This window comes from Trachemys scripta, chromosome 15, assembly GCF_013100865.1.
Source record: "Trachemys scripta elegans isolate TJP31775 chromosome 15, CAS_Tse_1.0, whole genome shotgun sequence".
NCBI lineage: Eukaryota > Metazoa > Chordata > Testudines > Emydidae > Trachemys > Trachemys scripta.
Window position 1 is genome coordinate 3,998,117 of NC_048312.1, and position 27,679 is coordinate 4,025,795.

At 43.1% G+C, this 27,679-nt stretch overlaps 2 protein-coding genes across 2 annotated transcripts; one reads left to right on the forward strand and one right to left on the reverse strand.

Moving 5' to 3' along the window:
• Nucleotides 1-1,026: 1,026 nt before the first annotated feature.
• On the forward strand, nucleotides 1,027-6,639 carry ALKBH2 (alkB homolog 2, alpha-ketoglutarate dependent dioxygenase). The gene is made up of 3 exons (XM_034791047.1): nucleotides 1,027-2,664; nucleotides 3,453-3,651; nucleotides 4,488-6,639. The coding sequence occupies exons 1-3, from the start codon at nucleotides 2,394-2,396 to the stop codon at nucleotides 4,795-4,797; spliced, it is 780 nt and encodes a 259-aa protein (XP_034646938.1). The 5' UTR covers nucleotides 1,027-2,393; the 3' UTR covers nucleotides 4,798-6,639.
• A 4,500-nt stretch (nucleotides 6,640-11,139) lies between these two features.
• USP30 (ubiquitin specific peptidase 30) lies at nucleotides 11,140-27,155 on the reverse strand. The gene is made up of 13 exons (XM_034791045.1): nucleotides 27,060-27,155; nucleotides 25,877-25,986; nucleotides 24,489-24,671; nucleotides 23,152-23,255; nucleotides 20,821-20,919; nucleotides 19,997-20,039; nucleotides 19,572-19,666; nucleotides 18,681-18,740; nucleotides 16,708-16,794; nucleotides 15,803-15,883; nucleotides 14,163-14,382; nucleotides 12,957-13,065; nucleotides 11,140-11,426 (listed from the first exon to the last, which is right to left on the reverse strand). The coding sequence occupies exons 1-13, from the start codon at nucleotides 27,119-27,121 to the stop codon at nucleotides 11,162-11,164; spliced, it is 1,518 nt and encodes a 505-aa protein (XP_034646936.1). The 5' UTR covers nucleotides 27,122-27,155; the 3' UTR covers nucleotides 11,140-11,161.
• Nucleotides 27,156-27,679: the final 524 nt, after the last annotated feature.

The window sequence follows — 27,679 nt, forward strand, 5'->3', positions numbered from 1 at the left end:
TGCTGCTGTAATAGAAACGGTTGGTAACTAATAAGTCTTTCCTTGGATGTGCTGGGCCTGAATAGAGCAAGGGGATGACACCAGGGAGGGACATGAGCCTCAACGCCAAACGGACTGCCCAAGTAGTGGTGCAGCTAGTTCTGCCCTTTGAAAGCTTTGGCTGTGCTCGTGAGGTTTGTCGTCCCAAGAAAGCAGAGTGAACGTGCACACTTCTCCCCTCTATCCTTGCATTCAGCCTTTGTCCATTCCCAGCCTGCCCTGATCTTGTTTACAAACTCAAAAATTGGCACTTTAAAGCTGTCCATCACATCTCTCTGTAGCTTCAGTGCATTGCAACACAGGTGGGTTTTGATGGATCAGAACAAGGGCTATTTGGCAAGCAAAATAAAATAACTTAACTCTTGCATAACAGGTTCCTCAGAGCTCTTTACAAATGCTAAGTAACTCATTCTATCAACCCTGTCTGAGGAAGCTGAAAACATCAACAGGGAAGACAGAAAACAAATGAAGAAGTAAATGGAAATGACACGAGGAAGCAGGTTTATAGTGGAAGTAGCAGTGATGAGGCTAAGTTGAGATGCTCCCTAAAGAATTACAAAACTCTGTGATTCTTTAACACCCATGAGGTGCTATTATCCCTAACTTACATGGAGAGGTTAAAGTGGTAGAACCAGGTGTGTGACCCCCAAAGTCGTGCCACCCACTCTAGTGCTTTAGTCACAAAGCCACTCATGGGGGGAAGGGGGAATAAGAGCACTTGGATGGAAATAAATTGTAGAGCATGTGGGTGCCAGGTGCTTGCAGCTGGAAAAGGAACTTGAATACTTATTTCGGTATGATTGCCTGGACAAACTGACTTGTGTGCATTACAATTAAAGTTACTCATTGTTGTTTATATGACTGCACCTAGTTAGTATCCTAAACACATTAGGGCCTCGTGCTAATCATTATACAGACGACCCCCCTGCCAGCTCTGAGTTTACACTCTAAATAGAGGAAAGTGACTTACCCAAGATCACCCAGCAAGTCAGTGGCAGGGCTAAGAATAGGCCCTACATCTTCTGAATCCCAGTCTATCTCCTTATGCAGTAACCATGCTGCCTCTTAAGTTGTGCCCAAGACACTAGGGGCCCAGAACACCATGGCCCTGTCAGTACAACTGTGAATAGCACTTGCACCTGTTTCACTCAATGCATGCCCCTCTTACCCTCCTCTCCCCTGTCCCCCTTCCCTTTGCATTTTGCCAATTCCCTCCTAAATACATCTACACCAAAAATAAATATAATTTTTTTTTAAATGTGGTACTAACATGGCATTTGCTATCATTCCATCATTCACTCTGCTGTTGTGTTCTACCCCTTCCCCACCCTGGATCTATCTGGTCTGTTTAGATTGTAAGGTTTCTGGCACAGGGACTGTCTACTATTCTGTGTTTGTACAGCACCTGCCTATGGGGCCCCATTCTTGATTGGCCCTCGGGCACAACGTTAATAAAAATGATTAATAATATAACTGATGTGAGATAAAGCCCTCATTTGTTCATTTTGTTGGCAAAGGAGTGAACATGCACCTGTGACATGGATCCTGGAATGCAATCATGAAATCCAGCCTTAAATTTGCTAGGCCAGAACATTAGGAGCTAAATGCTGTAATGAGTGTTTACTAAGCTATGCACATTAGGATAAAAGTGCCCTAATTGAGTGCCTGTTTGCTTGCCTTATATGAAGCCCTCAAAGCCATACAAAATAAATAACATTGTTTGGCACAGTCACCTGTTAAACAGGATTTACGATGCATATAAATGTGGTGGATTCAGTAATCAGGCTGATAGTGGTTTCTAGTCATTTATAAATGCTTCTAAGAAGATCCAGTAGGTGGTGCCAGGGGACCTTGCTACAAGCCTTACAGAGCAAAACAATCCGCTTGGGTGGGAGGGCTGAGCAAGGGTGGAACATTTGGCTCTGTGTCTCAGACAGGAAGTGGTGGGAGGGAAGTAGCTATTGCTGCTGGAAATGAGGCCTGCAGGAGCTGTTTCTGTGGCCTAGATGCCTTTAGTGATCTGATAGCCAGGCCAGTTTCAGTGGAGTCCTAAGTAACGATCTGTCTGGCGCTAGGAGCATTGCCAAGACTCTGAGGATGACTCTGGAATGACTGAGTGCATTGGAGCCGGTACTCCATTCCACAGAGGTGCAGCGATCCCCCATCTGTTGGAGTCATATTAAGGTAGTTTTAAGTCTCTGTTGCTTGGGAGCAAGGATTTTACAGGTGTTCAACGAAGCATTTAAAATTTCCCAGGCCACTGTAGTTCCATGCAGCCCAGAATCTAACAAGAGTGAAATCCCATCAGGCCTTTTAGTTGCAGGCTGATGACTGTTTCTTAGGGGCAGCTAGGAATGGATAAGTTCTTGGTCAAAAGGCCTTCCCCAGGCAAGAACAAACAAGAACCCTTAGAGATGACGGGAGGAGGGCTGGACTGCATGAGAGATGGGGGAGAGAAGAAAAGGCCCCGGTCAGAAATGCCAGGTGCAGATGAGTCCTTGTTGCATTCTCCATGGAAGCAAATCCGGGCTGAGGGTCTGAACTGCGATTACAAGATCCTGTTCGACAAAACTGAGGCTGACAAGATTTTCCAGGAGCTGGAAAAGGAAGTGGAATATTTTGAAGGTAAACAGACGAACAGACCTAATGTCTCTCCATCTCTAATTGGCATGACACATTCTGCCTTATGACTTCAGTGCAGGATTGGATAGGTGGGAGGAAGTTTTTACGCAGAAGGCCCAATCCTACATACAGTCTGCACACTCAGACTCTTACTTCTACGTGGATTCCCATTGGCTTTAATGGGATTAAAGGTCCCAATGGGTAGATGTGTTTGCATGATCAGGCCCATAGTGGGTAAGTGGCAAACGTAGGCTTAGATCCTTCAAATATGCATATGCGTAACATTAAGCACATGAATTCAGTGGGCTCACTCACATTCTTAAGTTTATGCATGATCAAGGCCACAGCATGAAACATGCAAAACACATGAAAGGTGAAAGGATTCAAGTTTTAGTTCTGTTATTTTACAGTTATCCCCGCCCATTCAATAACAGGGAGTGACGTGGGAGAAGCCCAGAGCACGGTGCTATTTCCATCCCTCATGAGGAGTCTCATACATGTAGATCTCTAGTGTTAGTCAGCTTCCTGTCATTGTTTTTGGACAGCAACACTTTTTAAATGGACAGGTTTTTAAGCTAAGATGTGCAGCACCATTTAGTGGCATTGTCATTCTAAGTCACACTCAGAGCGGCTGCACAGCAAGGAATATGTTATACTCCGCTCTGCAGTAGGAATGATTGATAATTGCACTTGACCTAACTCTAAACTTAAAAAACAAAAAAACACTGCTACTTAGCTGTCTAAAAGAAGGGCAAATCGGTCTTGACTTTCCCAAACTCTTATTCAAACAGGCGATCTTACCAAAGTGCAAGTGTTTGGCAAATGGCACAAAATTCCAAGGAAGCAGGTGACATATGGAGATCCTGAGTTAACATACACTTACTCAGGTGTTACCTTTTCTCCTAAGCTATGGATTCCAGTTCTCAACCGTATCAGAGAGCGCATCACCCTGGCCACTGGACACACTTTTAATTTTGTTCTTATTAACAGGTAACATTTGATTTCTGATGGCAGTAAGCATCTTTGTTCAAACAACAGTTTGATTGTAGGACATTTTACTAGTCAGGTATCATTAAGCAGTTATTCGCCACTTCATTTTACTCTTGAAAAGGGATTTGTGGATACGCAACTTCCAATGTAGTGTTAACTAGCTAGTAGAGTACTGGAAAGCATTCAAAAAGCTAAGCTCTTTCTTTAGTGTCTCTCATTGTAGTTTTGGCTGAGGAGTGAAAACATTATCTAAATGGAGATAGTTCTGTTACTGCTGAATGATTAAACACCAGGGACCCAATCCTATGATCCTTGCACACCTGTTGAGACAAGGAGTAAGCTCAGCTGAGTGGCATCCCAGTGATTGCAGACCAAGCACAGAATTGGTGTTTGAACTGGGTCATTTTTGAGGAGGAGAGAGAGAGAAGTTAGGGACGAACCTCTCCCCAAGATGCGCGTTAGTCTGAAACACACTATGTGGCACATTTTCAATGTGTTCTGCAGAAGTATAACGAAGTCACAGGAAACTCTCTTCCATTCAAGCCCTGCACAAAATGCAGATTTGTCTATGAGGCTAAGGCGGTTAAATTTCAAGCGAGCCCCTCTGTCTTTCTCATCCAGATAACCAACTCGCAAGTGTGTGTGTGTCAGTTTTGTGTGGTAGAAAATCATCCACGAGGGTGAGAATGCTAGACTCATTTGTGACTAAATTAAGATTTGATTTCCCGTAATAGTCTCTGTACGTGTATAAAAAATAAATATGCTGCAGTAAAGCAGTGTCTTGGCATATGCTTGTACAGTGGATGGAAGAACTAATTTAATCCTCCCCCTCACAGATATAAAGATGGCTGTGATCACATGGGTGAACATCGAGATGATGAGAGAGAATTGGTTCCACGGAGTCCCATCGCATCAGTGTCCTTTGGAGCCTGCAGGGACTTTTTCTTCAGGCACGGTGCTTCCCGAGGGAAAAACGCCTCATGCCACATTGAGCCAGTCAAGCTGCAGCTAGCCCATGGCAGTTTACTAATGATGAACTACCCCACCAATGTGTACTGGTATCATAGCCTGCCCACCCGCAAGAAGGTGCTAGCCCCAAGAATCAACCTGACGTTTCGGAAAGTGATGGCTTTACCAAAAAAATGAAGTTATTTAACAACCTAACATCTAGCTTGAACAGCTCCTTTTGCCTCTGAAAATGAGAACTTTCTTTCCATGTCATAAGTCAATTTCTCTTTCAAACACTGCCTTTTCCTTTGCATATATAGCAAGAGATAGGAACCTTGCTGTGGTGCAAGCTTTGTCACATGAGTGTATTTAAATTAGGAAAGCAAACGGGGAATAACATGCAGTTGTTTAGATACAAATACGGCAACCATTTGATCTTGGATGTTAAGATTATTTTCCTACAGCCAATGCTATTGTAGCCTGATGGTATATTTTTCTACTGCTATTCTCCTTGGTTCAGAAGGGAGGTTTATTTTTAAGTCTGTGGTAGTCCTATCAGTGAGTATGCCTTGTTTTTTGTTTTTAAGTCTCTACTAAATACTAACGTACCATAGAATCTAATAATTCAGTAAGTCTGAAATGTATGGGAGCGCATGACTGCTCTACAAATGAGTCATGTATATTTTTTTAAATAAAACAAGATTCTTCTACGAGAAGGGTATGCTAATTGTTTAAATGACAAACTTCCCCTTCATCATTTACAATGTGATTGTAACTGGTGCAGGTTTGGAAACAGGACTACCCAGTTCTGGAGCTTCTGAAGATATATACCAACAAAGCAATAAGAACTGTTACTTATCTTACAGTAACTATGACTCTTGGAGATGTATTGCCCAGATGGATTCCACTGTTGTTGCGTATGTGTCCGAGATTGAATTCTTTTGGCCAGCAGTGTCCACTGGGATTGCACCTACTCCATAGATAACCTCACCCACCCACCACTTGAGGGCATAAGGGGCTAAGCAGGCCTTCCTCAGTTCCTTCACCAGTACAGAATCCAGGCAGTATAGGACTAATCATCATGAAGCCCTGCACATCAGTGGCAGTAGTCATTGAATATGCTGCCATATTAGATAGGTCTAGAGCTGCCTGAAGAGATGTTTGGCCCATTAACTACCCCTCAGACAGTAGGGGACTGTGCTGTGGAAGCTTCTCTATGAATTGAGGCACTTTGAGAGCAGTGCCTGATAACTGGAAATGTGCATCTGGAGACTAGCTGAGGAGTTAGACCTTCCTGCTGAATAAGTCAAGCTTTGTAGGAGTCTTTTTCCTACATTGTGTCTTTGGCTGCCCCTGTTGCTTAGATCTTTCATCTATCGCCGCCGCCATCATTAGTGATCGGGGGCGGAGAGGGGGAGTATTGTAAACATATTCTAATCTAAGGGGGTACCTGATAGCACTTGTCAGCTCTTTTGGAAGTGGACGCCACTGATGCTAGGATCTGTCACAACTCCTTAGCTGGTTCTAACAAGTAATGTACATGACAAACCTACCAGGCACGGAGGAGTGCAGGAGGCCTAGTAATCTGTGACTTTTCTTGTATCACCTCCACTAGAATCTCTGAAGTATCTACCATGCATCTTGGAAGGCCTTGAATTATCTGGCTGGCTAGGAGGAGGAGGAGGAATGACTGCCTCATCTGGTGAGGAGGAAGAAATTTCTGTTGGGAACAACTGGTCTTTCTTATCCTGCTGCTATTCTTCCTCACTGCTCTGTTCTTGTTGTAGGCTGTGGGTTTGCGCCAGCTAACCCTGTTGAGTAGATATCTCTTGTCTTGAAGGGGAGGGAGATTAACTCTAGAGGGAGTAGTAGAAGGTGATCCTAGGTTACATATGCTAGGGAGCCCAAAATGGCCAAGATTGCATGCTGTTATGATACAGGGTTGGACACCATGTGGGTGGAAACCATAATGAATGTTCTCTATGAGATCCCAGGAGCCTGTGCTTATTAGGGTGATCCATGACTTTCTATCAGACCAGTGATGCTCAGAAGTGTAAAATTGAGGTGCAGGGGGAGACCATCTTCCTTACTATGTGAAGGAGAGAAAGAAAATGAATACTCTTCCTCCTGCAGGGGAGCAACCCTGTTAGGTGTCATAGAATCCTCCTGCAACCCAGACTTACCGGGGGAGTTTATAGGTATCGTGTCACATTAGAAGTCGGTACCAAGACAGAAGCACCTCTACTGGCCAATGAGGAGAGTAGGGGTGAGTCTCGTTGCCTGGTTAGCATAAGATCACTCGGGACTGAGAATGTCTTCAGAGCCCAGTAAATCTGTGCTGGAAACATCTGCACCATGGAGTCTGGTGTCAGAAGCAGGCGCGCCCAGGTTATCCATACTGAGGAATTGGTAGCTGGGAAAGTACAGACCAGCATTTCAGGTGCCATCTCTAGTACTTGATGATCAGCTAGTGCTGAAGTGTCAGAAGGACCCAATCTGGGCTGTGAACTGCCTTTTGGCTGAAGGCATGAGCTGATTCAAAACCATGGTGGGTTTTGTGTCTCTTACTGCGTACGGGGGTGGGTGACCCTTGCCTGTGCTTGTCCCTGGAGCAATGCTTCTTCCGACCCGTTTCAGACAACGGCTGGGTGGAGGAGTGCTTATCTGCTCTGCCATACCCCCTAGCAGAGGGGGACTGACGCTTGGACAAAGAATATGCCTGGGAGCTCAACAGGGCACTTCTCAAAAGAGACAGAGGAGGCTTAACAGGATTTTTAAGCCCAGGCTCTGAAGAGGCCCTCATTGAGCATTCTAAAAGGAAGAGCTAGGAGACTTCCCTGGCTTTGTTATACTCTTGGAAAAAGAGCGGCAGATGGAACCTTTATCAGAGAAATATACCTGAGACAGAAGTCTTCAAGAGTGTCAATCATTGAGTGTACAGCTTCACAAGAGGGACACATTTTAAATCCTGAGGATTTAGTCTCAGCCACAGTGGCTATGTACCGTGGTAGCTCCTAAGCATACGTATAGATGTATTGCCAAAAGGTGTAACAAAAACAACTATTAACTACACTAACTAATGAATTATACTAACCTCCCAACCATTGCTCAGTGTGCAGAGTATGTGGATGCTACGGGGGTTCTGTCCCACTGCCATGGACAGTAAGGAACTGGTTGGGCCCTATTTGCCCTCAGGTTGTAGCTGCAGGCATGTCCCCAAGAGACAATGCTGGCCAAAAGAATCCAAACTCATGCTTAGGGGGTCTACACACACACAAACACTTCAAGGGCTGGTTGTCTTTACAAGTGTGCTGGTGTAGCCCTCACGTTGATATTTTACTGTGCGTATAGAGGATCTGTTACACTAACTAAAAACTCATCCTTTGAATACTACAGCCTTGTCAGTGTCTTGTGTTCAACCACGGAACAGAGAAAATCAGGAGCTCACAATGGCCGGTATTGCAGGCCATTGCATTAGAAAAGGAAAGACATCACTGCTGCCGCTCACTTGTCTTTTGTTTCAATCCATCACCACATGCATCAAGATACCTTTTCTAATAAGTTGGTTCTTTTATTGCTACTGAACAAGACAGGTACAAAAATTCCCATAAGGAAATAGGCAGTTCAAAGACAGCAGTGTTGGAAATGAAGTGCAGTGGTTTGGACTCTAACATCATACCTTTTTATTAACAAGTGCATTAAAACAAGAATAATTCAGTTAAAGAGCTGTTATCTTAGTTCTACCAGAGTAAGCAGAGGCCAGTTTTCTGTATCGTTAATGTTTCATATCATTCCTTTATTCCATTCATAAGCACCTTTTCAACAACTTTAGCCTTTGAGAAATTAAAATGCTGATATTGGCTGACAGAGACTAGCCCCCCACTCCCACAAGTTGAGCCATTTGGGTGTACCCCTCCGCCTGAATAGAGCCATATTGCTTTCAGAAGGTATCTGCCCATGAGGCTCAGCTGGCCAGACTGTGTCCAGGGTCTGATCGTGAGGGGTGCCAACCATCTGCACGTCTCTGAAACCAATGTAAGTTGTGGGTGCTCAGCACTTCTCAGCATCACGACCAAGATGCTGACACTTCTCCACAACCAGGGCTAAGAAAAGAACTCCTGTTCCTTTCTTGCAATGAAGCTAGGAAGAGCTTCTGCCCAACACTCATTCCTACTGCCCTTTGCTGAAGATGCCACATGAAACTTCCAGTTCAGTGGGAGGATGGCAAACAAGTACCTTAGTGATGTGTGACCGTGAGCAGCCTTTCCCTCACCCCAAACTGGCACAGAGAAATGTCGCTAGTGAAGAGCAGGTTTATACAAAAGGAAATTTTCAGAAAACATTACACACACACACACACACACGCACAACTTGCAACAGCGTGTGGCTTCACACAATCATATAGAGGCTGATGAGTCCTAAAGCCTACAGTCCTCCTAGTGGGTAGTATCTGACACACCACCCATTACTGCATAATAAAGTGACTTGTTCAAATACTATCAATGAGCAGACGCTCCCACAAAATCAAAGGAGTTAAAATTACAAAGCACACCCTGTTGAGCCTCGCTATGGCAGCATATACACTAATGTCAGATGGAAATGTTTTGAAGGTCAGAGGTACAACTGGCAGGATTTCTGTAGACAGATGCTTTGCATGCATTTCTTGCCCCTGTTGACAACCAGCACTGCTTTGCAAAGCCCATATTGCTCACTGCTATCTATCTACAATAGAGAAGCTCCAGCCTCAGGTATTCTTTTTTTGCTTTTGTGGGTCACATGCTGAGTTTAGATCTTATTTCAATGGTCACAAAGTTCATTGGTATTACATATGTTTTTAAATAGTAATAAAATTAGTAAGGTAAAAAAAGGGCTTCTAACACAGAAGCCAAGGGTTCTTTGGACCAGACAGGTCAATGGATTTATACAGATTTCTCTGGGTTATGAGCATTATTGTGAGTAGGGATCATGATTCCACACTCTGGAATGACTTCAGCTAAGTGTTATATACATTCATAGCCTATGATCTTGTGGCTGTTTTTTTCAGTCTCCTATTAAAAAGCTCCAAATGCATATGAACAATATTGGGCAGTTGAATGATATGGATCCAAAATGTACAAAGTTACAATTAAAAAAACTTTTTGGAAAAAAAGCTACTTTAGAGAGGCAGTAGATATTGTCTGAGAAGTCAGTCACTGTTTTACACTGAAAAGACCTAGTCTGACATTCAGACTTCCTCCCTCACACACACACTCACCCCGAAGTACATAAATAGAAAAGAACGCCCACGTCTGTCCATTTTATCCCCATTAATTTAAAAACAGCCAAAAGGATTTCTTGCCTCTTTCCCCATCTCTTTTTTTACACACCAAAGAGCACAGAGCAGCAATATACGGTTAATATCAAACTCTTTAAAAATAGCAATATCTAGTGCAGTGATACCAATCTGTTCAGGCTACTGGACAAAGTCCCAATCACTGCCCATGCAACTGTGTGTATTCTAACCCACCATGACACATGTTGCTTCAAGTCCCAGGCTCACAATCCCAACCGGTTCAAACGCCATTGCAGATCAGAAGGCATTCATTAGAAGGGATGATAGGGAATGGCAGTGTTCATTGTTAAGGTAGGAAAGGTGAGTTTAGAGTACCAATCAGTCACCTTTAAGATCAGCACTGAGAGGCACAGTCTACCTGATGATCTAATGCAACAGTATTGAATTGTTTTATAGAGACAGACGACATTACCATAGCGATTGCTAGCAGATACTGTTCTCTCTTAACATCTCTTATAGTATGATGATATGGAGCAACAAATCAGTGTCTCAGTTCTAATTGATCAACTATTTGAGTATTTCCCTGAAACAGAAAACTGCAGTTTGTATTGACATATAAGTACTTCTATGATGTACAAAGAAATGAAATATTAGGGAAAAAAAGATACAAATAGGAAAGAGCTTTTTTGGATCAAGCATGTTGGGTAGAGACAACTTGTTTTAGTTGCTTAGCTGGGGTTATGACAAAAAATGTGATTCAGTTAATAGTTCTTCATATCACTTTGATATAGATGTTTACCAGAATGTAATCCACAGATTGTAGATGTAGACAATGGTAATTTAACCATTTAAATAATCTCAAGGCACTTCATTTTTTTAAATCATTGCCTTTGATAACAGTAATTTCTCATCAATCACTTCTAGGGCTCCCCAGCTAAGAAATATCTTAAGGTGACACTAAGCAGCTCCATCTGAAAACATGCATACAAGTCAGAATAAAAAGATGTGGCCCTAGGAAGTCCCTGTTTCAAATCTGTGATGCAGAGAGAATATTATCTGAACAGCAAACATGCTTCTCTAACGCAGACACACTCTGGAGTGCCCAGCACTAGCAAACCAACTTTGGGCAACATCGTTTTGGTATGAAACACTAGCTCCCTGCAGTAGCCAGGCACCATTGCCAGGAAGGAATGGAATATCAAAGGGCATGTAGTGGGCTATTTGCATAACAGTCAGGAGGTGCAATGTACATCTCACAAGAGCAGTTTTATCCTTCTCCAGAGGTCCAAGTTATTCTTCAGCCCTGAAATCCTGAGTTTGGTGCTGCATTCTTGAGTGAACACGCTCATAAAAGAGCAGGTAAGCACTAGATGAAAGCACTTCTTGCAAACTAGCTTTGCGCACAGTGTCATCTGAAATCCACAACCACTGGTTACTAACCGAGAGCGCGGTCTTGGGAGAAGGCGGAGAGCGGCGATATGTCACAAAGTGTCCAGAATGCATGTCCCCATGATGAACTACAACAGCCATCAGACGGTAGAGGTACACTGGGGAACTGAAGGGCAAATGAGAGAAAGGAAGGGGTCAGCAGCACTTGTGTATCAAACATGTACCTGGAGAATCCCCAGTCACTTTATTTTCAGTAGCTAGTTCATTTTAAAGCATGTTTTTCATTCCATGGACCCCCTTCATAAGAGATGCACTCTCACAGCAGCACATTCCCTCATAACACCCCAGATCTTCACTGCAATTGTCAAAATCAGTGGTCCACAACCTTTTTCGTCTGGCAGGCGCCAGACGACGAGCCACAGAGGACCGTGGCAGCAGACGAGCATCTGCCGAAATGCCGCCAACATGCGGCAACGTCAATAGGCGATTTTCGGTGGCGACACCTCTGGATGACGCTGCTTCTCGGCGGCATTTTGGTGGATATCGTCCGCCGGCCAGTAAGCGGGCGCACTTAGACGCCATGGCGCCCGCGGGCACCGCGTTGGGGACCCCTGGTCAAAATGCTTCACTCTTCTCCAATCAGGAGAATAGAACTGCTGCTCTGAGTATTAATGAAAACAGTTTCTGGAATGTATTCTAGAGAGGGCCACTGCATACTGTGCAGCACACTGGCTCTGAATTTTGCAGTGAGGCCCCCCCACCTGTTTCCTTTAGTATGTGAATGCTAAGTTCTACAGCAGTGTTAATGGTAAAAGTTATCCCAGGACACATGATTTTAACAGAAAAAACATAAAATTACATGACACCATCCCTATATAATCATGGAAGCCCTCTCAAGTACTTGCTCCATGCACCTGTTTTTCTAAGCTGTGAATCTCACCGAACATGTGGGCTATAAAACAGCCATTGCTGCCCCTCCTGGAACAGGTCATGACACATGGTGCGAGCAAAGGCAGGGAATATCTTAAGTCAGTATATACTCCAGGGAAAATACATGATTACTGATAAGACAGACATTATAGGAACTATATATCAGCCACATGGGAAAAGTGAATAGTCTCAAACTAGGAGTGCTCTGGGGGAAAATATTTAACAGGACAAGTACTAGGCCTGATCATCACAAGAGCGAAGTGTCCACTGCTCCAACAGAAGTTGCAGGGAGCAGCGAGCACACAGCTCCTCTAAAAAACAGGCTTGTACAAAGTCTACAAGAAATGACAAACACTCGTTTGTTCTCAAAAGTCAAGAGAAAAGAAAAGGGAGATATCAGCGAAGAGGCAGCAGTTATATGTTGATGGCTCTGCAGTAAGAAGCTTGCTGCACTCCTGATTTTTTTCCTGCAGGAGCCATCAGAGCAAAAACAACCAGAGAAAGGAGATTTTGAACTCTTCACTTATAATTCACACAAGTCCTTTTACTAGCTGCGGACACAGGGAGCAGAGTAGACCTGCCAAATCACCCAAACAGAAAGGGACAGAAATCCTTTGCTAACGAGGAGGACACTTGCAGTAGCTGGGATAAATGGTAAATTCTGTGGCTACCGAATCACAGTAAAGATGGAATAAAGGAAACTATCATCTACATCAGTTTTAAGCACGGGTAGAAATTATGAAATAACTTCAAAAGTCTGACTTACCTGCAATCTGAAACCACTGCAAGTGGGAAAGTTATCGGGGATGTTAATAATGAAGGAGAGCAGGTGCCGTTCATAAAGAATGATTTAGTGCTACATGTCTGCTCCAGATCTGCCAGAGAAATTATACATTCAGTGATTTAACTGATCTGCAGCTTAACTATTCATATTACAAATAATAGTCCTGTGCTCTCTATGGCAACTTTCATTAGAGAATCTGAAAGCACTTTACCAACATTAATTAATTAAACCTCACAATCCCCTAATGAGGAAGGGGAGCATTATATCCAAGGACACCGTTAACAGCTCATAGTAGAATGTGGCTGCAAGAGCCCTGCTCAGTTTGGGTTATTTGAAGTAGTAGTTAGCCGTCGATTCAAGTAATTATTTGAAGACTTGGGACCAGCAGCAACAAAGGAATTAAGCTCTAATGATGTGATACAATATAGCCATATAGACTGGAAACAGTTTGCTCGAGTTTGTGAAGATTTTGTTTATTTATTTAAGCAAAAAGTTGTGGCGTTATCAAGCAAGGGCACAGTTTGCATGCCTAACGCCTCCTCAATGGCTGTTCCTGCCAACAAAAGACTTCTTTAGAGCTGAATTCTGACTTTAATGGGCACCCTGCACACTGAAGGCTGACTGGATCCAGGGCCATTTTCCCTAATGCACAGTTTTTGACACATGAGCCTATATACTCTTTCCTATGTGAACAGGCCTCCTGAACGCAATGGGATTCCTCGCATAAATAAGGGTTTGTAGGATCAGGCCCTTTTCGTTAAACACGGTATAATTTACACCTCGAACTGCCCTGCAATTTCAACATTAGTTTTGACACAGGGTCTCATTGTGACCACATTACATGAGCGCTCCAGGGTCTGCACTCCCCCTGCAATACAGCCATAGTTGGAGCTCCCTTGGTTTAAAAGTGGTGGTCTACTAACGAGACATTCTCTGTGAGGGCCTATCGACTTCAGAACTCACCCATCCTTTGGGGCTAATGCAGCCCAGTTCTCCACAGCCCACCTATGCTCCAAGTATTTTGGAATGGGAGTGAACAGGGAAGAACTGTATTTTAAATATATGTCAAGGGGCCAAAGCCTGCTGGGAAAGGGGATCTTTCTAGGTTTTAGTATAATTCAAAATAAATATATTTTTTTCTTATACACTGACAAACTACCTGATATTTTTTATTTTCAGATCAAATACCTGAGGCTTTTACTGCTGACCCAGCCTTTGTTTCAGACGACATCCATGGATTGCCTTTCTGGTTTAGATCATGCTGGCTTGATTTATGGACAGGGAGGTGGTATTTGTAGATGTCCATGATCAGGAACTCATTGAACTGCACATGTTCATGACGTTTCAGAGGCATGCCTTGGTCTGACCAGCTCAGCCTTTGCAGATGGATACACAGACACTGAGGGAGCTTCAAGCACATTCCACAGAAATACAATGTCAACAGACATATTAAAAATAGGAAGAAACGACTGCTTGATTTAGAAGTATATTCTTGGAACTAGAATTAAAGTCCAAGAGAGTGAATGGGGAAGTGGATTACTAAACTGGCTTCTCATCTGCTACTATATCCACTAGAAGTAATACCTATGGGTACGTCCAGATATCGGGGATCGATATATCGCGTCTTGTCTAGATGTGATATATCGATCCCTGAACGCGCTCCCATCGACTCCGGAACTCCACCGGGGCGAGCGGTGGTAGCAGAGTCGACGGGGGAGCCACGGCCGTCGATCCCGCGCCATGAGGACAGGAGATAAGTCGAAATAAGATACGTCGACTTCAGCTACGCTATTCCCATAGCTGAAGTTGCGTATCTTACATCGACTCCCCGCCCCCACCCCCGGTGTAGACCAAGCCTAAAATACAAAGTATAAAGCCTGACAGTCAGAAGAGAGGTTTCTAATAACACTACCATAATTTATTAGGTAGATGGACAAAATTAACGGGGTTTGCCACAGGTGGGAAAAGTCAATAAAAACACATGCATGTTTCTAAAAGACTCATCTAAAATCTTTTTAAACTTGTCCAGCGCAGACCAAAGATTCTGATCAATATAATCCCTTGGGGACAGAGGAATCGGGTCTCTTGCAGTTAGTGCTATTATACTGTAACCAGAGCTAAGTTTCCATGTGCAATGTTTTTGTGGCTGGTCAGAGTGAATCCAGCAAGCGCCATGGAAACTGGAGTCAAACAGTTCCATTGTTTTACACCCAAAGTGCAGCACAAGGTTTTACTCTCTCTTTCAATTAAGTTATTAGTATAACTGTCGTGCCTAGGAGCTCTAGTCATAGACTCGGATCCAATTGTGCTGTGTGCTGCACAAACACAGAACAATCTAAGTTGTTTCAGCCGTTTATTACCATGTTCACCCACCCAATCACCTGCATTCAGAATGGGGCTTATTTATTTATTTTAAGAACATGCCATTGCTTAGGGATGGCAAAGTGTTTAACAAAATATATATAGGAATTACTTAATTCACCACTGAAATACGGAATCACATATTTTTATTGCTGAATCTCAAGGGACATATAAGCCACAACTCAGCAGTACATATGTTTACACACACTGTAGAATTAAGGTGAGATTATTCATGTGTTTAACGTTAAGCATAGGCTTAAGTGCTTTGCTGAGTCAAGGTGTTATGGCATACAAAACTGCCAAATGAGTTCACATTTAAGTACAAAATAGAATACGAATGGTCTCCAAGCTCAGTGCCAAGAAGTGGGTATCAAAATAACAGACTGAAGAGATAAGTCACTGGATTGTTTTAGAAGACACTACTGTAGAGGCTTTAAAAATAAATTTGCCAAATCAATTTGTCTCACCTTCCCTAGCTTTAATTGTTTAACAAACGTTGTTCTCTGGTTTTCTGTGGTTTGCCCATTCAGTGTTCCTTCTGCCTGAATCTGAAATCAAAGGAAACATAATTATAGCCATTTAATTATCCATAATATTAAATTACACAAACCAATACTAGGGGTGTGCATATGCCAAAAAATAGTAGTTTCTTATTGAGGGCTATACGCAGGTTTAAACAGTTTGTTTAGGTTTAACCATTTCCCAGCTGTTTGTAACCTCAGAAGTGCAGAACTATATCAGTGCATGAGAATTAAGAAGTGAAACTAAATAGAAACATTTCTAGAAAGTGCCCATGAACCCAAAAGTTCTGGGTTCAAGTCTAACCTTTAGACATTCTCTGTCTAATCTTAAGTCACATTACTCTTGCTCCCTGTGCTACAGTCAAGTTACAAGTACACCTCTACCCCGATATAACGCGACCCAATATAACATGAATTCGGATATAACGCGGGAAAGCAGTGCTCGGGGGAGGCGGGGCTGCGCACGCCGGTGGATCAAAGCAAGTTCGATATAACACGGTTTCACCTATAACACGGTAAGATTTTTTGGCTCCCGAGGACAGTGTTCTATCGGGGTAGAGGTGTAGTTGTAAAACAGTGTTTAAAGATCAGAAAAAAACAACCCACCAGGATATTATAAGATTTAATACTTGGCCATCACTGAGTATTCCAGGATCTGTAAAGTGCTTTACAAACTACTCATAATTTCAGACTCCTAACACCCTGTGAGGTAGAATCCTCACTTCAGAGGTGAGGAAACTGAGGGTTCAGCAAGTCAGCAGCAGTGCAAGGAGTAGAACCTAGGAGTCCTCACTCTGAGTCACTTGATCTAGAAACTGGGCTGGAAGAGTATATAAATTAAAAGTACATACTTTAGTGCAGTTGTCACATACAACATCCTTTACTGATTCAGAAGAGATGAAATGGTGGAGGCAGTGGTCCAGTGTCATAGGACGACCCTGAGTGTGAGAAAAAACAATTTTGCACTGATTTTATGATGCACACAATTAAATTCTGTTAAAGGATTTTAGTTATCTATTTAACAGGAATTAATACATTCTGAGCTAAATCCTGGCTCCTCCACAAAGCTAGAGTAGAAGGGCTTTGAGCAGAGAACATACACAAGGTTGGTGGGGGAATGGAAGCCTCCTCCTTCCACCCAGTTCATCCTTGGGAGCTGTTATAGTCTATGTGCAGGAGTAGTAGCCATAGGATGGTAACACTGGAAGGGACCTCAAGAGGTCATTTAGTCCAGTCCCCTGCACTAAGACAGGACTAAGTATTACCTAGACCAGTGTTTCCCAAACCTGGGACACCGCTTGTATAGGGAAAGCCCCTGGTGGGCCCGGCCGGTTTGTTTACTTTCCACGTCCACAGGTCCGTCTGATCGTGGCTCCCATTGGCCGCGATTCGCTGCTCCAGGCCAATGGGAGCTGCTGGAAGCAGCGGCCAGTATGTCCCTCGGCCCGCACCACTTCCAGCAGCTCCCATTGCCTGGAGCAGCGAACCGCGGCCAGTGGGAGCCGTGATCGGCTGGACCTGCAGACGTGGCAGGTAAACAGTCTAACAGCAGGTAAACAGGGGCTTTCCCTACACAAGCGGCGTCCCAAGTTTGGGAAACACTGATCTAGACCATCCCTGACAGGTTTGTCTAATCTGTTCTTAAAAACCTCAAGTGACAGCGATTCCATTACCTCCCTCGGTAATTTGTTTCATTACACTTCCTGTGTCACCTTCTTAGTGGGGTTTTGAACCAATGGATCCCTGGCCCTCTTACAATACTTCCCTCCACAATTACACAGTGCCCCATGAAACACCTTCTGCAGCCTGACCCCTTGCCCAGCAGGAATGTGGCTTTCTGGCTGTATTTTACGTCTCATGCATTAGTTGCTTTCTTGCTATTTTTAGCCATCTTTTCGATGGCAAAATCTATACTGCTGATGAGCTGGGGTCATCTTCAACTTGGGTATAAAAATAGGAAACTAGCACAGAAAAAGTGTCAAAAGCCCGGTTCTGTTCTCCCCTAGGCACTGGCACAAAACTATGAATGCAAATGGCTGTTCCATGAACACACGAAGGGGATAACAGTTAGACCCCTTGTCTGGAGACACAAACTAATAACACACAGTATATGAGGGGCCCAAGCTTTACAATACTAAGGACCACACAAATTTTGCATACAGGTGGACTATTTGTAATCTAATAATAACTTTGCAAACAACCATAATATTTGTCCAGACTTGTATCTCCTTTAGAGCAGTGTTTCTCGACAACCGCTACGTGGACCGGCACTGGTCCCTGAGGTCTACCTGACAGAGTTTAGGAAGGCAGCAAGCTGGTCCCTTGTATCAAAAAGGTTGAGAAACACGGCTTTAGAGATTAACAGAAATGGCTTCTTTATTGAAATCACCAGCTCTAAAAGTCTACAATTTGGCACCTTTGTCCTCACTCTAATCATCGGGAGAAAGCAAGCAGAAGCACATACTAGGACTTTGCAGGAAACACACAGCCCTCAGGTTGCACTTTGGTATCTCTAGATATGCAGACAGGGCCAAATTTATTACTGGTGTAGGCAGACAACTCCATTGATATCAATGAAGTTACACTTGGTTAGCTAAGCTAGAAATTTGCCCCACTATGTTCAGAGTAAGATACTGAATCAGGAAAATCTACTAAAACAACAACAAAAATTAATAAAATGTAATAAAATTAATTCTAAATGACTGATTTACAATTTCACCCCATCATTTTAAATTCAGGCACAAGACTCGAGTCTAGAATAAAGCTTTGACCATAAGGCAGCATGTAGTACAAAATGGATCATGCTTCAGCAGAAAGTACATACCCACATGGCTGCTGGAATACTCAGCGAAAGACTGTCAAATGTATCACACCTCACAGGACTCTGAAAGAAAACATTTCACATGTCCACAGGGTTACAGTCCACCTTCAGCCTAATGAAAACAGGCCCGAGCACTCTCTACTCCTATGGTCCTACATGGTAGTTAAGGGTACTAACACCTAACAGGACTGGACTCTAACTAGATATAATCTGATCTGGATTAGTAGTTCTAAATACAGCAAAATTAGTTACAAACAATTCAAATATCTGGTCAAAATATCTTCTGGTTAGTTTACTGGAGGGCAGGTTTATTTTTTTCTGCAAAGAAAGAGTTTTGGAAATTGTTCTGTAAATATTTGAGTAGAATTTTTCCATGGTAGCAGAAGATATTCTGTAAGCATTAGATACTGTTTCCTCTGTCCAGCACAGAAGTCAACACTCCCGGCCCAATCCCACATTTACTGCACAAGAATTAACAGGAACATTGGCTGTTTGAAGACTGAATGACCAAGTCTTAAAATGCTACCTGTGCTACCGGATTTCTCTTATAACACGAATGTGTCTGCAAGTGAAAGTCAAATACTAAAAGCAATATTTAAGTTACAATCACCACACTTACAAAACAAAGCATGGTCACAATTTTGTATTTTTCATTATTAATTATTATTATCACATATTTGTACAGCACCAATGCTGTCCTAGGCACTTTACAGACAAATATGAAAACAAAGTTCTTGCCCTGGTTTGCTTACAATATAAGGCCCCAATCCTGCAAATTTTCAGGATTGCACAAAATAAAACAAAAGATGGTTCTTGTCATTAAAGAATCCCCTTTGATTAAGCTTTCCTTTTTTATTTGTTTATAATTAATCTCAAACACACAAATTCTTGTACCTGGTGTTTGCAGTGTTTGCAAAGCATGTTACTGGTCAGCCTTCCATGAAAAGGATGTTGAGACTTCCAGTGACTCAACATGGGGTGAAGTGACCCTAAAATACGAAGTTGTAACTGTCTTTAATATTTAGTACTTCCACGTTCATCATGATCATTATAATGCCTGGATTTTTTATTTCTTTGGGGTTGTTGCTTTTTTACAGCTGTTAAAACCCAGGTTTTTTAAGAACACTTCACTTTCTGTTTACAAATCTTTAATTAACATGGTCTTTAGAGACATTTAAAGATGCATTCCTGGTCACTAGAAACAGATGAAATAATAGTAATATTACTTCCGTGAGTAAAACAACTACTGTTGCCATGTCTATAAGTAAATATGCACATTTATTTAATATTTCACATGTTTTCAAGGGAGAAAATGTTACCTCTTGTCCTGCAGCTTATTTGCTTTTGGGTTATTTCTGGCTGCTACACAGGAGGGAAAAAGATTGTATTAAATCTCACCTTACAAAATACAAAATCTTAAATATGCTCTCATTTGAGTCTAAAAATTGTACCTTTAAAAAAATTAATATATAGGGACAACCAATGAAACTAAAAAGCAATGAATTTAAAATAGATAAAAGAAGGGTTTTTTATATCACGCACCATGAACGCTGGAACTTGGAGCAACAAGATACTGAGCGCTTACAACAATTGATAAAAGCTTAATAGACAGAACATCCAGTTATATTAGATAGAATAAAAATGTATAAGAGATTTAAACCTTCATGTTTCAGAGAATAAGTCAACTGCTAATTGTGGAAGGTTAGAAGTTTATTCCATAATTGTCCATTATATAGTTTCTTGTATCTCCCTCTGAAGCACTTGGTGTATTGACAACTGTTAGATACCTGATTAGATGGACCAATGGTCTGGGCCATTATGGCAATTCCTATAGTCCATCCATACAGTATACTGAGATTCTCAAATGGATGGTGCTGTGGGCCCAATCCCATGGGATGCTGAGTGCCCTCAACTCCCACTGATGTTTATGGGCATTGAGGACGCTCAGCTCCTTGAATGACTGAGTCAATATAAATGCAAAGTCCTAAAATATTATATTGCTTTGAAAAGTTCTCTTTTTCAATTTGCTAGTTTTATTAATTCATTTTTATCCAAAGATGGAAGAACAGCATTGCATATTTAGTATCTAAACAGGCTCTATCACTTTAAAGGAAAGGGAAATAACATTTTTATACAGTTTTACCTCTAATGAATGCACATCAAACAAATGTGTGATCCGGGGCTGACGATCTCGCTCATCTTCCAACGAAGATGTAAGGACATGGAATAGTTCATGAGCATCCTGTTAAAGGGGGATATGCAACTTAGAGGGGAATCAAACAAGACAGCATCAACAAATATACCAAGAGCGTGTGTGCACATAGGAATCTGTCATGGCAAAATAAGGTGTTCATTTTTCCATTAAAAAGAAATTATTACACTTTTAAGACCCAGTTAATTTAATAATAACCACTTAGGCTGAGAGGAGATATAATTGCTCTCTCTAAATACATTTGAGAGTCAACACAAGAGAGGAAGAAGAGATATTTAAGCAAAAGGATAATGTTGGCACAAGAACAAATGAGTATAAATTGGCTGTGAATACATTCAGGCAGGAAATGAGAAGATTTTCTAACCATTAGAGTAGTTTCAGAGTGGTAGCCGTGTTAGTCTGTATCAGCAAAAAGAACAAGGAGGACTTGTGGCACCTTAGAGACTAACAAATTTATTTGGGCATAAGCTTTCGTGGGCATTCGATGAAGTGGGGTTTAGCCCACGAAAGCTTATGCCCAAATAAATTTGTTAGTCTCTAAGGTGCCATTAGAGGAGTGAGGTTCTGGAACAGCCTCCCAATACGAGTAGTGGGAGCAAACTATCTTACTCATTTTAAGATGAAGATAGATAAATTTATAAATAGGATTATAAGATGAGGTTCCCTGCAATTGCAGGGGACTGGACTTGATGATCCACGAGGTCCCTTCCAGTCCTATATCCCTATGCTTGTGCTACAATTTTGCCAACAATCTTTTTTGCAAAGCTTAGCCCACAACAATGTACAACATTTTTTTTAAATGTATTTGTGGCATATAACACTGAAAGAATACTGAAGAGTGTACACACACACACAAAATATACTCACAATAATGACCCCAAAGCCTGCTTTCCACTGAGGTCAATGGTGAAATTGACTGACTTCAATGAGAGCAGAACTGAACCCTTAGGTCATTTGTTTTGGATATGAAGTATAAAATATACAGCCATATTTATAGAAGAGACAACTGAACCAATTTACTGACCCCAAACTTCCCACACTTAGGAGCAGAAAACATTTTTCAAATACAATAGATTCTGCTTATTCTCCGCAGTTGCCATGAAAAAGTTGCCCTTATCCAGCAGTTGCTAACAAGGAGAAGGCATGTTTGTGAGGCTACAGCGAGGAAAGGAAGTGCTGGGATATGCCTTCCCTGGCTGCCCCCCTGCAAACCAGCAGGATGATGGAGTTTCTATTGGGACCTGGGGGCTCATGGGACTGCATCACATGCTTCCCTGTGCTCTCTGGGGGTCAGAGCTTAGCATGTGCCAGCACTTCCTTCCCTGGGTGCAGCCCCCCAGCAGGGTACAGCCTGCAGAGTGCAGGGAGAAGTGCCATGCAGCTCTGGCATGTGGGCTGCAGCCCCCTTCCCCACTACTGCCCTGTCCACAGCCTCTGACCTCCTGTGCCATCCCTGTGCGGCAACAGGTTTGTGAGGCTGCAACCCCAGAAGGAAGCCCTGGGATGGGCTGAGCACCAGCCACAGGCAGGTTTGTAGGGCTGCGGCCAGGGTAGGCACTCCCCAGCACTTCCTTCCCTGGCTGCATCCTCACAAACCTGCCAACAGCTGGGGCCTTTCTTCCAAGACTCAAAGAAATGGTGTTATTAAGCAGCATGCCGTTGCCAATATCCGCATCCCGTTAACATTAACGTCAATGTGATGGGATTGGTTCCTGGCAAAATGCTGCTATTAACAGGAAGTTGTCAATATCTATATTGCTATTAAGCAGAATCTACTGTGTTGGGTTTGTCTGCACAGCTTGTGCTTGTACACATTTGTGCTGTGTACAAGATCTAGAAGCCCCATCGGTTACGTGTAACTAAATCTGGGAGCCTTAAGAAAACACAGGGAACTTCCTTAAAAACAGAAACCAGGGCATTTTATCATGGCCCTGTTAAAGTCAATGGCAAAACTTGCAATGACTTTAATGGGACTAGAATTTTACCCCCTGAGACTTTGTCACTCCTGGCAGCATCAGACCAAACGCTGACAGTTGAAAGGCATTAGAGTCTGAATCAGGCGTCTCTAAAACAAACTGAAGATGTCATGTATTAATCCCATTGCTGCTTTCTTTTAGTTACTAAAGATAACTTTTCACCATGCTGAAGAGGATTCAGATTTGATACTCAGCTCTATAAATACCTTATATTACATAAGGCACCTATCGTCACAGTATCCAAGCTCAAACATATACTATAATCTAGTTCAAATTTTATAATCACCTGCTCTTCAAATGACGAGATCTGCCACCTGTACAGCCTTAACACTTCTAACAAACAGCTTGCATCCAGGACATCATCTTCTGTGACCTCTTGGCAGGATAAAGCTGGAGGTATTAAATTCAAAATGATAAATGGAGCCACTAAGATTGGTTAGATCACAAAACCTGGATATCCTGGGCCTAATTTCTTTTTGCTTACAACAGTGGAATGACTTGTTAACACATGCTTAAGCACAAGAAGCTGGCCCAGCCAGTCTGGGCGCAGGGACGTTTTAAACCCACTGATCCACAGCTGTGCAGTTATTTCTTAGTTATGTCTGAGAGGAACGATTTGCAGAATGCCTTTTTTCCCCCTTCCTCAACAGCTGCACATGTTTGTAAATCCTTGTTCTCAGGGCCGGCTCCAGGGTTTTGGCCGCCCCAAGCAGCCAAAACACACAAAAAAAAAAAAAAAAAAAAAAAGCCGTGATCACAATCGCAATCTGCGGCGGCAATTCAGCGGGAGGTCCTTTGTTCCCAGCGGGAGTGAGGGACCGTTCGCCGAATTGCCGCCGAATACCTGGACGTGCCGCCCCAAGCATCTGCCTGGAGCCGGCCCTGCTTGTTCTGCAGTTATATTTATTTTAAAACCTCGCCCTCTGACCTCTCCTTTAGCTTTCATAACAACAATGCAGGTGGGGGCAGGGAAAGGGGCAAGACCCTGGCACCTCATTCAACTTTACAACAACTTTGAATGGAAAAATCCTTTTTCAAGGAGAGGAGAGTAGAGGGGACTTGGAAAATGAATGTAAACTAAATATTACGTATCGTGGAGCTAATCCTTCCTTCAGCAGTAGAGGTTTGAGAGATTCCTTGGTGGGACTTAGGAAGCACACTAATAACCTGAGGGTGCTGCATGGACTCAATAGTAATGAAAACCTGGGCAAATAAAAAAACCTCAGCTTTCAACAGAGAAAATGGACCCAAGATACAGTCATTTCTTTGTACACAGAGAACACCATCAAGTCAGCTAATTAAGTTTACCTATTCGATCCCCCAACCTTCATTAACGTAATAAGAAACTTAGTTTTCTGCTCTTTTTAACAAACATCACATATGCTCTCTCATGCATTTATTTGAGAAATTTCCACCTTAAATGATAGGAAATGAAATGTATTTCTGATTGAATTCTGAGCGTGACAACAGCTGGGAGACATCTTTGTGAGATTAAAAATAAAAGATTTCTCAACTTTCTCATTTAGACTAAGCACCGTGCAAATTAATTCCTTAAAACCAGTAACACATTAGGGTTTATTAATTAATGTAACCTAACCCCTTAGAAGTTTAACAACGTGATACCTTTCAGAAGGCACAGCAAAGTAAGGGACAAATATTGGTGCTCCGATGATTCATTCTGGGCTGTCTTGTATTGGGCTGTAAACTCCTCCAGCCACTTGATGAAAGACGGACAAGCAGATAAGCCTTGCAGCAAAGAGTTCATGAAACAGGTGTTTCCTAAGTTGAGAAGGCCAGGCACAAGCCCTAGAAATACGCATGAACAATTTACATTCTAGAGCGTAGGACAGTTTTTTTTTTACTGAAAGTGATATGATGCATGTGATTTGGATTTCGAGCTTCTATCTTTTATTTGGTGTTTACAACTGTTGTTTAAGAAATCAGAAGACACTCAAACATGCAATAGTGTTATGGTCTCTAAGAATCATGCCATTGTAAAAAAAAAAGTAAACTTCCTCTGAAAAATGTTCTTGACTGAATTTCAGAAAGCTATACTTTAACACTATCAAGCACGGATTACTGTGGGATTATCTGTATATTACCATATAAACTGGAATTAACAACTGTAATGTATTTAATTTTCAATTTGTGACTTGTAATACTATCTGCAAGGTTGAAGGCCCTGATTCTGGGGTCCTGCCTCATGACTGCAATTCCTAAGTAGTAATAATAAATAATAATAGTAATAATCCTAACATTTACATATGTGCTTAATTTTTACACATCCGAATAGCTTGTATGAGTCTATTCAGATGTGTGAAGTTAAACACATTCAAAAGCGTTTCCAGGATGGGGGCCTAAAGTATGTGCCTTTGCACACCTGGTCTCAATTTAGTGAGATCTCCTTCCCTGAGATTAGTATTGTATTAGGGATGCTCTCCAGTTTTCAAAGATTTGTGTAATATATTTCTTTATTCTAGCTATTTTTAGTATGAATATTTACTTTCCAAAGCAGAAGACATTCACTTATCCTGTGCTTATGTTCAATCAGAAGGTGTTTATTTTGTGTATTTGTTTAAGTTTTATTGAATTTCCGTAGGTAATACAAACATATTACAAAACACATACAAAGCATGCCTAATATATATTATGATACTTTTTAAAATTTTAAACTAACATAATAGTATATATAAAGATCAAATCTACATAGGAAATAAAAATCTTTTATTGATACAGACTAATTCATATAGGAGGCAACATGATTCACTGACCAAAATTTATATTTTGCTATATAACAAAAGGTTTTACAAAATCTAACGATTAAAAGAAAAGTGGCAACATTTCTAACATCCAAAGTCTTAGCTCAAAAGAAATTCAAACCCACAATAAAATGGAAATTTTACTATTCTCTCATCCTTTCTAGAGAACATTATGAGAATGTATTCATCATTAGCACACATTTTTCTGTTACTGGATATGGATAATGTCGGTCAATTTAGAACTTTCCCCACCTTTCCTGCGTTTCTTTCTTTCAGTGATGGGACCCCAGAGAACATATATGCCTGCTGCCAGAGCAGCAGCAATTCCACCAACAACACCCCAGTTCTTCATTACTTTATGCCTAAAAAAGTAAGGGGAAAAGTCTGCTTGCTGTTTTCTACTGGAAAACCAGTAACAACATTAACACATCATATAGGACTGATAGGCAAGGACACTGTAATACACAGAACACCGATATTTTTGTCCGGTACGATCCTATTTTTGTGTGTTTTTATCCCCAATCATGTCTTTGGTAATTGTTACACCATCAATACATCTCTCATGTAAACAAAGGATCCAAAATTTGCAAATCATAGGACTAGCCTTCAGCACAAGCTGCTAACATATGGTCCTTCTGAGTGGGGTGCCGAGCTCAGTCCGGTCGCTCTTGGGCTGGCAACATTATAGACACAATGCCCGCTGTTCCCTGGGTGGGGGGATCTCTCTAGATACATGGTAACATGCAAGAAATAAATCCTGGCGCATGGTTAAAGGAAACCCGTCATATGACAAGTCAGTACATTCAAGTTCAGAATAATGCCAGGCAATCGCATTCCACATGTACACACAGCCCCTCCTTAGCTCCGAGTAGGGTGACCAGACAGCAAGTGTGAAACATCAGGAAAGGGGGCGGGGGGTAACAGGAGCCTATATAAGAAAAAGACCCCCAAACCGGGCCTGTCCCTATACAATCGGGACATCTGGTCACCCTAGCTCCGAGGCAAATTATTTTCTGGATGTGGAACAATGGACAGTTACCGCGGGGCAGGGATCTTTACGGCATTCCTCACCCGGGAAGGGTTTCAGACTGTCCAGTCCCAGTTCACAGGCGGGCTTCCTGCTGGGGCGACCAGCCAGGGGGACGCCCCTGGGGCCCTGACATGACCCGGGCTGAGCTTGATGGTCACCTCAGCAGCAGTCAAACAGCCACGTACGTCAGGGGCGAAGAGGCCGCAGCAGGTCGGCTGTGTGCTCCGGCCTCCGCCCCTCCACGGACGGGCCCCATCTCCCCCCCTCCCAGGCCCACACTCCCCCGTGACCGACTCCCCCCGGCCTCCCCTCCGGGCCTGCTCTCCCCTTGGCACCCGCCCCGCCCCGCCCCTCCTCTCGTCCTGCCCAACCCCATGTTTCCTTCCCGCCCCCGCCGTTCCTGACCTGACCGCGCCTCCGGCCCGCAGGAGCCGCCTGACCGCCCTGTCCGTCTCCCCGGCCAGCATGCCCCGAGCCCTTCCGGCTGCCCGCCGGGCGGAACCAAAGACACCCAGAAGCGCGGGGTCCGGGGGGCGGGAGATGGAGCGGACCGGAAGTAGCCGGGTCGGACCGGGTTAGCGCACGGACCCCCTAGCAACGGGCTCCTGGGGAGTGGCTGGTTGCTAGGGCCTGGAGGCGGGCGACAGGATTCCTCCCCTCCCCCCGCCCCAGCAGCGCTCGGCGGAGCCGGGGGTGTAGTAGAGGCAGCTGCCCTGAGCGGATTGTCACTGAGCCGGTGGGAGGTGTGCGCCTGGGGCGAGACTCCCAGCTGGCACTAAGCGAAGAGCCAAGCTGCTGGCTGGCTGGAGAAGAGCGGGAAAGCACAACCCGAGAGGCCAACAAAGAGCCCGTAGTTCCTGCTGTTAGAATGGACAGTTACCATTTTTAAGCTAGTCTCACCATTTTAGGGGGCCTGGGTCAGGCTTTTGAATGCTTGGGGTGACTTCTAACCACGCTGCAGCAGCCCCTCAAAACAGCCTTGCAGCCTCGCGAAATGTTGCCAGACAATGTCTCTGCGGAGCCAC